Source organism: Meleagris gallopavo, chromosome 3, assembly GCF_000146605.3.
Source record: "Meleagris gallopavo isolate NT-WF06-2002-E0010 breed Aviagen turkey brand Nicholas breeding stock chromosome 3, Turkey_5.1, whole genome shotgun sequence".
In the NCBI taxonomy this organism is placed as follows: Eukaryota; Metazoa; Chordata; class Aves; order Galliformes; family Phasianidae; genus Meleagris; species Meleagris gallopavo.
The window spans coordinates 24230983-24245654 of record NC_015013.2 but is presented as its reverse complement, the minus strand read 5'-3'; the positions used below and the strand labels follow the sequence as shown (position 1 = coordinate 24245654).

Here is a 14672-nt window from a genome sequence, read left to right as displayed (position 1 = left end):
ATGAAGAAGTGAAATTTTCTCTGGACTTGCTTTACTTGAATCTCCTGTATTTTGTGCTGTTTTGAAATTCTGATTTTATTTTCTTTTTAAGGTCAGTTTTTCAGAGAGGAAGCACAATTATTTTTTTTTTTTTATGTAGGGGAAAATAAACCAGATATTTATTAGCTGAATAAATAAAAGATATCTAACCAGATTAAGGACTTCTTAGTAGGATGTTAGCAGGACCTCAGAATTTGAAGCATTCAATTTCTCAAGGTATGTCTACACTGCCAAACATACATGTGCTCAGATCCACTAGAAATATGCTTCCCATGGCTTCCTCGCTACCAACATCTTTGGAGAATTTCCCCTTCCACTTTACCCCTAATATCAGATGAGGGTAAGAGAGACCTTCGAAAACTTGTGGGTGAAGAGATCTGCCCATCACATCGTATCACAGGGAACCAGGGAGGTGAATCTGCAATCTTTGTTCTGTCACATTCAGATCATGAATATTAACTTCATCCCTCCACCTTTTCGGTTAAAGAACTATGCTCTGGTTCCCTAAGTCCTTGCCCACTCCCACCGTAGATATGCTCTCTGTCTTCCCAAAATGTTTTAATATAATACAAATCGTTTAGTATCAGAGATACAGCACATGATAATTTAGTCGTAAAGGCTTTAACCTGGAATGTGGCAGACCTGTCCTTGTTTGGATAAGTAAGTGCTACAAGCCACATGCCAGCAGGAAGGACAGAGTCCAGCCAACACCTCCAGCAGCCTGTTGGATTCTGAGAACCCCAGCCCACATCTCAGCTCTGAACAGAGCAGGACAGCACACTGTTGTCATCAGCTGTTCCAAGGTCACTTCTCCTTCAACTGAAGCTCCTTTCTGCAGGTGATATCCTCTCCTAAGGAACCTACCAGACACATTCTCACAAACATCCAATCTCCCACACATGCAGGTTTACACTTATTTTCCCACCTTGTTATACCATTCTACTGCCCAGCTGCTATACAGTTTATAGCAGACTAACACTATTTCAGTGCCGAGAACACTTGGAACAAAGCAAGATTAAATATATGGTAAAGACTCCTGCAAAAACATTCAGCCTTTAACACAATATGTTCCAAACTGTGTGTACTGATCCCATATGCAATTTTACTGGAATACAGAAGTTAACTAAAACTTATTCTATTTCTTTGACTTCTCTGGCAGAAAAGAAAGCTTTCTAGCTTGCATTTTGAAAACACAGCACATATAAATAAAAAAAGCAACAAAAAAACTCACACCAGTGAAACACCAAAAAAATAGAAAACAGAAAAACGAGGAGTTTTGAAATTAGTAGTCCATACAGAACGTTCTGATCAATTTATTTCCTTTTATAAGTGGTAAGAAAGCCAACTTTTAAGTTTAGACCACCAGAACTCTCATTTTCTGCTATGGAAGAAATTACAGCCAGCAGAAATCATGAGGTGCAATGTTGACTCCAAATGCACAGAATGAAGCAGAAACATCTCTGGGCATTACAGCTCAAGCGTGCAATACCTGGAAAGCTCCATCACTGTGCTGACCTAAGCACAGACTGCTGTAAAAGGAAGAGCTGCTGTGAGACAGCTGGATTTAGAAATGTTCGTTTCTTCTTTATTTGCAACACAATTCCACTGCTTGTGGTGATGTTTTGTTATTGCTGCAGACAGCACTATGGTAAAGAATGAACCTCTTACAATTGCATTCACCAAATTAGCCAGTTTCTTCAGAAGAAATGGTTATAAGGGGTCTGAAACATGTATGAACAGGAGTCACAAAACAACACAAGAATTGTTAACTCAACCTATCAAACCAGACACAGGCCCATTCATAAATAAGCAAAGCCAGTTACTACCAAATATCACTGATACGTATTAATCTGAAAGACATTTCGGTGTAGAAATTGGAAGGCACACAGACTGATAATTGCATACTGACGCTTCAATTTCCAGGGCATTCCAGTTGCCCCATGTTCTACAGATGGGCAAACCTTAAAGAATTTTTTGAAATTTAAAGGACAGACAAATCTTTCTTAAATAAAAGCAGGGCAGAAAAATATTACAAGCACATATTTCCAACACTTCAAAACACACACAACTTTTCTTGTTTACAGTTCAACAAGAAATAAAACCAAGACAATACTAAGAAAACAAATACTATTATTTTGCACCCTTCCTTTACACCACGTTTTCATATAAGAAATTATGGCATGAAACAGTTCACGTCAGCTACACTTCAAACTTCTGTTCTTCTTCTAACAGCAATCAAACAAAAAATAATCAACTTGTAAATAAATTGTCTGATGTTCAACTTGTTTTTTTCCATACACATAACTTAATTTTCATTATTGACATGCAGAGAGAAAAGGGCTTTCCTTTCCTTTCTAATTAAGGCAAAGCACCAGACTGACAGAATACATGTATGTAGTTTTCACCATCTTCACCATGTCATTCACCAGCTAGCAGCCTGAGTAAGTTAAAAAATACCTATTACCACAAACCTGATAATTATTCTTTTGCTTTTTAGAAATAGATGCTAAACTTTAAGATAATGAATATTAAACCATATTTTATGAGAGCTGAATGATGGAGAACAGATGCTGAGTTAAAAATTAATTTGCAAAGTGTCAGCTCAGAACATATATGTAAAACTGTAGTGTTTGCTATTCAAACTACATGCTGAAAACAATGGAAGAAGTTGTCTATTTCTGCAGTGCCTGCCAACCATTTTTCCTGGACTTCATACAGAAATCTCATCTAAACTTAAGAGTCCAGAAAATAGCATTCAGTTTTAGAAACTCTAATGGCTTATTATTCTCTTCTGGGCATCTATTTTCCATCTTGAACTGACTGACATATAGCAAATGCTATTCAAAAGCCTGTAATTAATTTATTTTTGTCTCACAGTTTGCTCTTCCAGTAAACCTTTGTTTGGACCTCTGGTGGAAAGGTTGACTGTGTCTGAAAATTATGCCTGCCACTCTGTAACCACTCATCTAAGTCATTTTAAAAATGAAAACAAGCAAGCAAATCACAAAAGCAGCAATATCTCTGTAAAGAAGCTCAAGATTTATCAGTCGCTCAAGTCCATTTACTGGGTAACAAGATTCTTTCTTTTTGCTATGCATGATATAAATCCTTCGAGGAATACAATGAAACTTGACACTATTGCAATTTTTTTGTGTATTTGAAAAATTTTTCTGGTTTTCCTAATTATAGCCACTCATTTTATCTCCTATATGCTATACTATATAAATTCTGTCTTTCCTTAAAAATTCAAGCACCTGCAAAATCTTCTGTTCTCTCCTTTCCAAACCTGCCACTTATATGAAGTTTCGTATTTTATCCATATAAATCAGCCACCTCCTAACCACTTTTGTTTCTTTTCTCTGAACACCTTCCAATCTTTCAAAGTCTTTCCAGTATCTGAATGATCAACGATAGTTACAGTCCACAAGTAGTCTCACAAACTGGTCTGCCAAGGCAGACTATAGCTGCTGCAGACTGAGCTGACAACAAAATAATCAATAGTCCTCCTGAAAAACTTGCTGACTTTATAAAACTCTATAAAAAGTATTCTCTGCCAACACGTAGGAGCAGCATCATTAAGTAATGGACACCCCACAATCTCATTCGTTTGATGCATAGACCATGATTTATATAATGCAAACCTCTTTTAGAGAAGTGGTGAAAAGTCCGAGTCCATTTAGCAGTGATCATAGCAAAACAGCATTTAATGACTGCCTCTAAGAGTTTATGAAGTTCAATTTAACCTGGATGTCTATATGCTGCTACTTTTCCTACAAAAATCAATACTCATGAATGCACAACTATTCACAGTAGGAGAATGAAAAAACAGCCAAATGAGAAGTCTGCAAGAGAAAACCTTCTTTTATAAGCTCATTTCATAGATGGTAACTGAATATCAGTTTCAAAGTGATTGCAGAGCAACTCAGAGATGACCTTTTATTTTACACAGACATAATATCTAGCACCTGTAGAGATACTACAAATACGTTTCCTGTATGTCAGCAAGAGTGCCATCATGCAGCTCTTAAGAACATTTCACATGGATTACAGTCATTTTTTTGTGCTCTCCTAAAGCAATTTTCCTTCAAGTTTGAAAGCGAGATATTTACAAAAGGAAATCCTTTTTTCTTCTGCTAGCTTTTATATTCTGGAATACAAACATATCAAAACACTGAGTTTTTATTAAAAAGACTATTCCCCTCCGGTTACCAATATTCTTCTGATGTGCCATAAAATTTAGCTGCTATTGGGTACTTGGTTAGAAAGAACTTCCCTCATGCTAAACAAGTAGAGATATCAGATTGTGAATACTGGTTTTTTAATGCTGCAAGAAAAGTCTTTACAAATTTTTACTTAGCATTTCCACCAATTTGGAGGGGTGCAAATTTTTGGGTCCACTTATGTATTACATGTAACAAATTGATAAGCAGTTCATACCATCTACCACAGGAAAAAAAAATTGTATGAACTGGCATTTTTGATAGGTTTAAACTTCAGTCACAAAAACAAACAAACAAACAAACCTGTTCTCTTTTCCATCAGAAAATTAAAGAAAATTACTAAGTGCATCAATGATTTCAGTCAGCATCTGCACTACTGTTATCATGGAAGTCAAAGCATATGCCAGAAAATTCCCTAAACTGTTTCTGCGTCCACTGGACATATGAATGGCTATAAAATTTACCTCTTGTGTCTTCCCTAGGCACATGAGCACATCACAACCGTATTGCTATTGGGTGTGACTAAGTTGTAATAGGCACTGAAAGAGCATGCAATGTAAAAATCATTTATAGAAAGCTGTAGCACATACATTCTGCTATCATGTACTGGTATTAGAAGCTTGCATAAGACACAGGGTGAAGCACAAACCTGGCCATAGGCTGTTTTACATCGCTCAGTCTCATTACCTGATACCAGAATATCCTTCTGTGAATATTAACCACAGAAAAACCAACAACTGTAACAACTCCTGCCCAAGCAGTACCTTGAAAGTTTAGTTCACAACTGTTAGAATCGAAAGTCATACCACCACTTCCATTTTCAGAGAAAATTACTTTCCAGAAGATTTGGAGGGGTGGGACTATTGAAAGCAGGCTAGATGTATGTATCCAAGACCACATCTGTCATTTCATTTTTAAGAAGAGCTCATGAGAGCCTGTCCAAGGTAAAGCATCAGAATAAAAGTGCTATACAAAAAGTTTTATACTTACCATCAGGTTTCGGGTCGTGGGATTTTGTTGGTGATATTCAACAGCAGAAATACACAAAGCAAACTGCAATTTCAAACCTCTGCATGAGCAAGAAATAGTAGACAATTAAGGTTTCACCCACCTGGGATCTTTCTGAATGCTATCAATGGAAGGTGACCTAGCCAAGGTCCCCTCAGGTGGGATGGCTGGCCCAGATTTGCTGTATGGTGATTCAACAGAAGGACAATACTGCAGCTGTCGGTAGGGGTCTGCGTAATTGGAGGCTGGGCCTGCAGCATAGCTGGCCCTCTGGAAGGTCGCGGTTGCGTTCTGTGTGCCGTGTTGACTGCCTGTGCGCTGTAAGGGTACGGAGTCGACACCAGGGGAAGATGGGGCTACGACAGGAAAGTAGGGACAAAGTAAAAAATTGAGGACCTGTTCACAGAAATGGTTAACCAGGTCTAGGCAGAGGAAAAAAAACACACACATATAAAACAGGGGTTCAAAAAGAACGAGAAAAAAAAACAAAACAAAGAACATTGTCATTTTCAAAACCACTGAAGTAAGTAACTGTCAAATGAATTTCTAAATGTCACTCCACTTCTAGACTAGGGGGCCTTTACTTCAGCTAAATAGACTGCAGCAATGCTTTTCACTTGGTGTTTTACTTGCACTAACCTGGGACAAAAAGTGCATAAAAAGCATAGGACTCATCACACTAGGATTTACAAACACCATCAAATGCTTTTTGCAGCCTTTCAAGAGGTGAGCAGAAGAAACGGCCTCCTGAGCCTGATTTAACAAGCTATGCTGTACTGTTCCTTGGCAAAAGAAATTGCCACGGCCAGCTGGAATTGATATTCCTGGTGTCTGTGCAAAAGGTAAAACCAGATACCAGCCACTGACTGTTACTGTGTAAACTTCTGTAACCTTCCCCTCCTCCCCACCCCGTATTTCACCATATAAAAGACTTCCAGGAATGCTACCCCTACCTGAGTCTGAAAGAGAGCCAGGTACAAAGAGGCCAACAGATATCTTAATGCATACCGATAGGGGCTGTACACCAAGTTAAAGATTATTATATTATCAGTTCTGAGCGGCCTACTTACACAATTAAACTGATCTAATGCTTTTTCAACTAAAAAAATCTTACTAAACCCCCTCATGGCCCATTATCTTTCTGTTATGCAGCAGTGTAATAGGAATATGGTCAACTTTGAGATTCTTACTAAATATACAATACTTTTAAACCAAAGTCCAAATATAGGCAATTGGCTTTGCACTGTAAGGGCTAGAGAAGCAACACCCACATAATCTTCAGCCTGAAAAGAAATACAAATTAAAAGCTGGCTTGGACTGCTTACAATGACAAGGGAATTCTTCATGGGTCCCATTTCCCCCCACATTTGCAAGCAGGAATGAGCCTGGGTTCAGGACTATTTTTTGCTGAGCCAAATTTATACACGAAATTGTAGGCAAAATTGCATATTCCCATGATAGATATTCATAAGGTATTTCCCAGTCCTTTTTTAATTAACATTTACATTGACGATTCAGGAAAGTAAACATTTTTGGCATGTTGTAGATCCATGAAAGGGATTTTAAGAATTTTCCCTTTAAGTGTCAGCAAATGAAATAGACAGAGCTTAAAAAACAATTACTGCAATTTTGTCTGAGCTACTATTTGTCAAAATTTACAGTTTATGAACATTTCAAATTTGTTTCAAATTTGTATCAAATTCTGCCTTATTTTCATTTTTCCTGATTCTGAAGCATACTGCTCCACAATAACAAGTACTATCTTATAGCACTGTTACAAGCACAAAAAAGTGGAATTACCTTGATGTAAATTTTCAGCAAGATTTTCTAAGTACTGTTCTTAATTGTTAGCAAATAATTCCTCATGAAATGAGGAATAAGACACATACAGACCTTTCTGTAAATCTGCATCAGTTAAAATGAAAGAACAATATTAGCATACCAGAACATCTCATGCACAAACCATGCTAAATTGGTTAAAAATTAAAAAAGTAATGTGTTATGAAGACACAAAACATCACTTTTTAACAGAAAATAGACTTAATTCAAACTGAACATTTGGTGCCTTATGAGGAAAAAAAAGTGAAAAAGCAAGTCAGAGAATATTCTAGAAATATTTTTAAGAGGGAGAGAAAAGTGGGGTTGTATACTGATATAGCTTGCTTTTAAGTATTGTCAGTATGCAGAACATCCTGCTAGCTGTTGATACAACGCAGGGAGGATTGCATAAAAATCCTACAATGCTAATAGTGCTGAAAATAACAGCTACATTGTAACATACAATGGAATATTTTGCAAAGAAATGTATTTACTTCTCAAGGCAGCTCAATGGAAAACATGTTTGTTTTTAAACTCTTTGAGAACTTTTATTTCCATTTTCCCCTTTGCCTTGTTATCAAAATAAGTACTCACTTACATGAACAGAAACTGTCACTCTAACACCTATGTGCTTTTTGAGTAACTGATTTATTTCTCAAATTATCTTCCTAAAAGAGACTTACATCCTTTCAAATTTTATCACAATGAGCACAGACCTACCAGAGTTAGAGTAGAAAAATGGAGTAAGTCTATGACTTAGCTAAACATTCATTTCTCAGCTTGTTTGCCCAGTGTTAGGCCAATTAAGTGTAAAAAAAACAAAAAAACACCACACAATCCGACAAACCAAATGCAAAAAAGAGCAAAAACACAAAAAGCCCCACTCACTTTAGAGTAACTTCTACATTTAACTGGAGTAGAATCACTACCATGGACTGTAAAACTCGAATAGACATTTTTACATGAATAGTTTCAAGTCAAACTGAAGCAAAGCCACCTTCTACCAACCCATTACAACTGCTTAAGTTAAATTCTTTTAGCAGCTAGCTTTATTGATTGACAATAAGCCTATTAAGCATAGTGCTAAATGAGAAATCCCTGTGATTTAGCTCTTTAAACACCAAAGTCATAGTTATTATGCCTATTAAACAATAAAGTTCAGAAATCCATTTGTTTCACCAGGCAACGTTAAATCACAGGGCACGCTGAGCAGACCAGAAAGTGTTCGTGTACCAGACACATCTGAAGATGACAGCAACCTTGTAGCGTGCTTTTAAAACAAATTCACTTACCTGTTCCTCCAACTTTCACATTTGACTTCTCACAAATCAAAAGTCAGACACAGCAGTAACCGTACAGCTACCACGATACACAGGTAGCCTCCTGTCATGCTACCTGGACAAGGATCAGGGCTTTGATCCAACAAAAGAAGAAGAGAAGGAGGGGAACGTGTGCTGCAGCAGAAACGTGCTAGCCCTCAGGCTAACTTCCCTGGAACCTGGCCCATTCAAAACAGGAACGTGGTTGCCTTTGGTGCAGGATACAAAGCTTGAGTTTAGGTTTAACACCAAGGAAGTCTTCTGTAGCTCAGGCACTTCACTATGAAGTTTCTTATTATCAAGAAAGACAGCCAAATTTCTTCCAATTCTCATTTTGTTTTCCATTGTGTTCTCCCTCACTTCTATGTGTTTTGTTTAGTTGCTGATCTTGCAAAACTTTAGTGTCCAAATTCCATTCTATTCAATTGCCTGAGTTTATCTTCAGACAGAAGGGAGATAAAGAATTTGTAGACAAGTCTTCCCCTTGCATCCTCATAAGACAGCATCTTCTCCATCCAGCCAACCTTTGCTCTCAGCACTTCCGCTTTTTAGGGCTTCCAGAATTGCACTGAACTCCACATAACTGGAGAAGCCTCTTTCCCTTTATTGCCTCCATGTCCTCTCCCTCTCTCAGCTGTTTCTAGTTAGGCTCTTTCTGCCAGGCCCCAACCTTCTCCAGATGCTTTCATTCTGTGTATGTCAAGAGAGTTGCAACCTCCTCCCCTCCACTCAGTTCCCACACACCCAGCTTGCTGCTTTCAATGGGCAGAGCATAGCAAACCACTACACTCTGCTGTATCAGCCATCTCCTACTGGAGGAACATAACACACAGTACGTGGGGAATGCAAGCAAAGGGAAAACAGAACAATTCAGAAACAGGTCTCTTTTCCACCCATAAACATGCTACAGTTTTGTCAAGTACTGGCTATACTTGGCTATCACACCTACTTGTAATTAATGCGTCTAAACACTGTTACAAGCATGTATTCCAATTATTATTCTTTTTAATAAGTCTTAATAAATTTCCAATTACATGGTAAGAAGAAAGAATTTACCAAAGTCACTGTGATATCACTCCTCCAGATGGTATCACAGGAGATGTTAGTTGTTCATATTTTCCTATCCCAGAGACGACACTACAGTTCCTTGGGAAATACTCAATACTATTCTAGCATAATCCAAAAGGCCATTCCTGTTACTGTCAGCTGCAAAGAACATGCCACTGTTTTGTGGGGGAACAATGCCTTGCTTCGTAGAATCCAAGGAAACGTAACTTGTGCTCTCCGGATGGTCGTGAATAATAATAAATCCTGTTCCAATGCAAACAGCGATGATCTTTGGAGACTGAAGAACCGAAAGCGGTATCTGCATTTATGCATTCTTTCACTTCAATTTTCTAAGACGACTTTTTAGATCTGACATTAATTGTTTTAAGGCTGAGTATTCCTTCGCTTAGAAAGTTGATGTCCCTTCACTGATTTGGCATTACAAAAAAACCAACAAACTACTACTTTTCTAAGCTATGTCTCTATCATCAGAACAACCAGTATCTGTTCACATTGAAAGATCTATTTGTCTATATTATCCCACATCAGCTTGCACATCTTCACACTGTCTTTTTTGCTTTTGTGCTTTTTTTTAATGTTTCCTTTCAGTGAACAACTCCACTAGAGGAAGAAGTACTCTTACTGCCTTACTCTTAGCACATAGAATAATTTTCTTAGCTACCAATTTAGACTTGGCATTTCGTTACTAGTAATCATTTTATTTACAGGTTCACATGTGCAATTAGCTGGCAATCTGAAGTCACCCATTCCCATTGGTTTGTAATAACAACAAACACATACCTTAAGAATAAAGACATCTACAAGGCTATGTGCCCCTCTGACAAATTTTGATAAAGAAATAGGCAGACAAGCAATTCTGTGAACTTCAATACTAACAATATTATAATCTCAATGATTTACATTTCAGTTTAATTCACATGCACCTAAAATGTTCTAAATCAGTGCTTATTTGTAGCGTTATTTGAAGTGATCAGTGAAGCCTAATAGTCAAAACTTGAACATAACATTTTCCTAAGCCAAGGAATGTTGGTGGCTTCACTGCTGCACTCAACCTTACATGTACATCCACAGCACACACAGACTTTGAGAACTCTATACGCTTTCCTCCAATTGTCTTTCATCATCAGGTTTAAAAGTTACAGGTTGCCCATCACAATAACACAACCTGCATCTCAAAAGTGTGTTATCCTAAAGCATTTTGAGATCTGTGCATTTTTCTGAGGGGACACAAAGATTTTATGCAGATACTCAGAATCTCCCAGCAACTACATATTTTAAATTACTTCAGATTCTCAGCTCTCTGCCTCAAGAGAGAAGCAACTGCCTTTTTTGCAGGGCAGAAGCCATGACTTTCAAGTTTTTAACAGGACAAAAAAACAACATCCTTCCACCTTCTGAAGCTAAAGCACATTTCAGATAGGATAGATTTTAATTTCTACTAACTTACATTCTTGCATTCTCAGACTTTCAGATGTTTAGCATGTTCTAACATGCTCCTCTTTACAAATAAATAAAAATTGCATCCACACATGATAATCAGATGCTACCTTCAGCTGCTAAAGGTATTCTGTCAAGACCTTTTCTCAGACTGCCTCTTGCCTCTGAATTGTATCCCTGAGTCTGGGGAGAACACACAGCTTAATTCATTTGTTACAAGAGCATTTAAATGGAGAAAGTACCAACTGCCAATGCCCTTGAAAGCAATTGACCTTTTAGACTCTGAGATATTAAAATTCATCATGGGAGACTGAATTCAGTCAAGAGCAATTGCACAATAGAAAACATATACAACACTTCAATTTTCTGTAATATGAGACCAGCTGCAAAAGTAATGCCTCCTATTTTACCACACTGGCCCACAATGTCAGAGGTGGATGTTGGTGGTAGGGCAGTAGAGGTTGAACCTTTCCATCAATATTCCATTACATCCTGTTGCCACATGACATATGGCAGCATAGGGGCAGTCTGACAGAACGGAGTGTGCATAGGACTCTGTATGAAGCAAAGGTGTGACAATGAATTCTTCCACATAGGAAAAAAAAAAAAAAAAGACAATTTCTCAACGCTTGCTGAATGTTTACAGAGACCAAACAGTGTATGTGAGCACAGTGAGGCAATAGTTGGTGCACTTTCAGCAGTGGTGACAGAAAAAAAACACCACATTCTGGACAGCTGTGCACAACTCTCACATCACAGAATGATAAGTATTTCGAAGAGCTCATCATTGTGAGTCAGTGGATTATGACCAGGAAACTGTGCACAGAGCTAAGTGTTGGCTTCAATGCTTAGGAAACAATGATGGCAACATTGGAATATCAAAGTTTGCACAAGATGGGTCACGTCTGCACATGCAGGAACAGAAAGAACACCATATATGAGTTTATCAGGACCTACTGAACCAGTACAAGGCTGAAGGTGAGAGTTTTCTGGATTGCTTCATTACTGGTGACAAGACATAGAGCCGCCACTACGAGTTGGGATCAAAACAACAGCACATGGAGTGGCGACATGCAAATTCCCCAGGGAAGAAAAAGTCCAAGTTGCAGTCTTCAGCAGGTAAAGTGATATGCACTTTCTTTCGGGATAAGAAAAGCACGACCCTTTTAGATTTCCTGGAAGCTGTACAAATTAGCAGTGCAACGTAGAGGTCAAAGCTGAAGCCTTGAATTTCCAGAGTCAGCCCAGAGAAGAGGATAACCATTCTCTTGAACACCAGGACCCACACCAGTTTGAAGACTGTACCATTCTTGGCTGGACTGTCCTACCATACCCACTGTATGGCCCAGATCCGGCATCTTCTGACTTCCATCTATTTGGGTCAGTGAAAGATAGACTGTATGGGCAACATTTTCCTACCAACGATGCCATCATAGCAGCTGTGAAACAGTAGGTCACTTCTTCTGGAGTTCTTTTTTTTTTTTAATTAAAGTATACCAGTGCAGTCTGCAGGCTCTTGTTCACGGCTGACAAAAACACATTGCCAACGGTGGTGACTACATTGAAAAAACAGTGTTTTCTAACTGGGAATTTGCTCTATAGAGTAGAGTAATCTTGCTCTTTGCATCTGTTGTGGTTTCCATGGAAATAAACAAGAGGCATTACTTCCAGAATGACCTACGTACAACAGAATTTCTTCCACCTTGTGCACAAGGGATATAATGACAACAGCCATTATAAAACCTGATTAAAAGTAAAAAATACACAACCAATACTGTTGAGTACAGACAAACCTACAGCAGCTAGATTTCTGCTCAAAATTAACCTTCTCTTGAAATCCTTTTGTTAAAGTTAACTTTCCAGCTAGCCAACAGAAAACAGACAATCAAAAATCAAATCATCACAAAATCATAAATTAAGTGAATAAAAATGAAATCATTACAGATAAAAAGTTTCCAGTGCATTGAAATTTTCCCTTATCTCCTTCAGATTTTGACTTCTTCCTGTTTAGTAAGCTGTAATCCCGAAGTTTAAAAATGTTATCGGACTGTGTTCTTTAGGATACTTCACCAAGTTTCAGCTATTGTAGTTTATGTTTTCTGCTCTGGAATACAGTTATTTTATTAGTAAATTAACTATAACTGTATTACAGATTTGGAATATACAGTTATACACAAACACACAGTAAGTTCTGCAACTGAAAGCTTGAAAGTTGCTGGACACATTAAGAGGGAAAACTAACATCTTGCTCTACTTGCAGAAACTCCACACCTGCGTGCAAACTACTAGGTAGTAGGCAGTCTTATTAATATTTATATGCATACACAGCTTTAATTAAATTAATAATGGGCTGATGATTTTTGAAAGAGTGCCTTTAAACACAATGATGCAAAAAGTATAAATTTTTAAACAAAAGCATTAGTCCTCTTGAAGACTTTATTGGATAGTTACCTCAGGCATAGCATCATTTTAATTCAGCAAAGATTTACAAGGAGATTTATGAGAATGTTTGAGTACCTTATTTCATAAGGGACAATTCTGTATTTAAAAAAAAAAGCTGAAGTAAATAAAAGAGAATATAGTCTTCTATCACTAAAATTTAGTATGATCAGGCCTTAACATGCCTCAGACTACATCTACAGAGTAAACAGATGATAAATGCAGACAGCTTCTGACAGAGTAGCCACTGTATTTTCTCAATAGTGGCAGGTGAGATTTAAAGGATATATACTTGCCCTGAGATTCAGAGGTCTCACCAAAGTTTTATATTCATGATTCTACTTTAATAGGTACTAAAAATTAAGGGACATCTGAGATGTGTTCAGGCATTTTAAATCATTCTGCTATTGGAAAAAAAAATAAAATTAGAAAATACAAATGACTCTACAAATCTCTGGAGACACTCTGTTTATGAGACAGAGGAAGAAGGCTGTGAACGCTGATAATGTTAACAAATCTCTATTTTGAGCAATGGTGAAATCTGGGCTACGTTCAGACACGTATGATTCCTCAATAGACCTTAACCACGGGTTGCATAACTTAAAGCTATAAGTATCTTACTTGGAGGAAAGATTCTCCATTACAAGAAAGATACTGACAGCAGATGACAAAGGTGAATTTGCGGAATTTTCATCTTCTATCACTTCCCTTTCTCTCCCATTTCTCTTGCTTTCCAGGAGCACAGAATAACACTGAAATTAGAAACAATGTCTTTCATAAACCTTCCTCCAAGTTGTAAATACGAGTGAGAAAAAAAAAAAAAAGAACAACCACATCCTTCTCAGACAGGATGTCACATAGCCTACCTGGTAGGCAAGCAGCACAAAAACAAATATACAAGAATATAAACACAGATAATGCTTTACTAAACACTCAGGATCTGTCAAGTGAAATAAGATTATGGCTTTCCTTTACTTTGAGGTGATTTGTTACTCGCTATGCAGATCACTATAGTATTTTGTGCTCAATTTACTTTGTAGTGAAGATTTGTTCCCTGCTTGCCTCCCGTAATTCTCTCTCCCAAACCCATGTTATCAAGCGGATGTCAGTTAGGAATACAGGTCTATTAACACAACATTACCAAACTAATAGAAATGCAGCGGTAGGAATAATTTTCTTTTTAATCTCCTTGAAAACATTATGTCCTATAGCCTAAACTTCATGCTGCGTGATTTACCAGCATGATTCTCAACCTGCAGCTGTGGCATCGCAGTATGCCAGTGCATATCACATCAACTTGTGACAAAACAAGACAAACCAAACC

The 14672-nt window shown here is 37.6% G+C and overlaps 1 protein-coding gene across 1 annotated transcript in view; it reads right to left on the bottom strand.

Annotated features, from left to right (window-relative positions):
• The window catches only part of CTNND2 (catenin delta 2), a 607095-nt gene that overhangs the window by 230701 nt on the left and 361722 nt on the right, over positions 1–14672 (bottom strand). The window contains exon 10 of the mRNA XM_019614298.2: positions 5371–5623. Coding sequence (XP_019469843.1) covers positions 5371–5623 — 253 coding nt within the window. The remainder of the gene's footprint in view (positions 1–5370; positions 5624–14672) is intronic.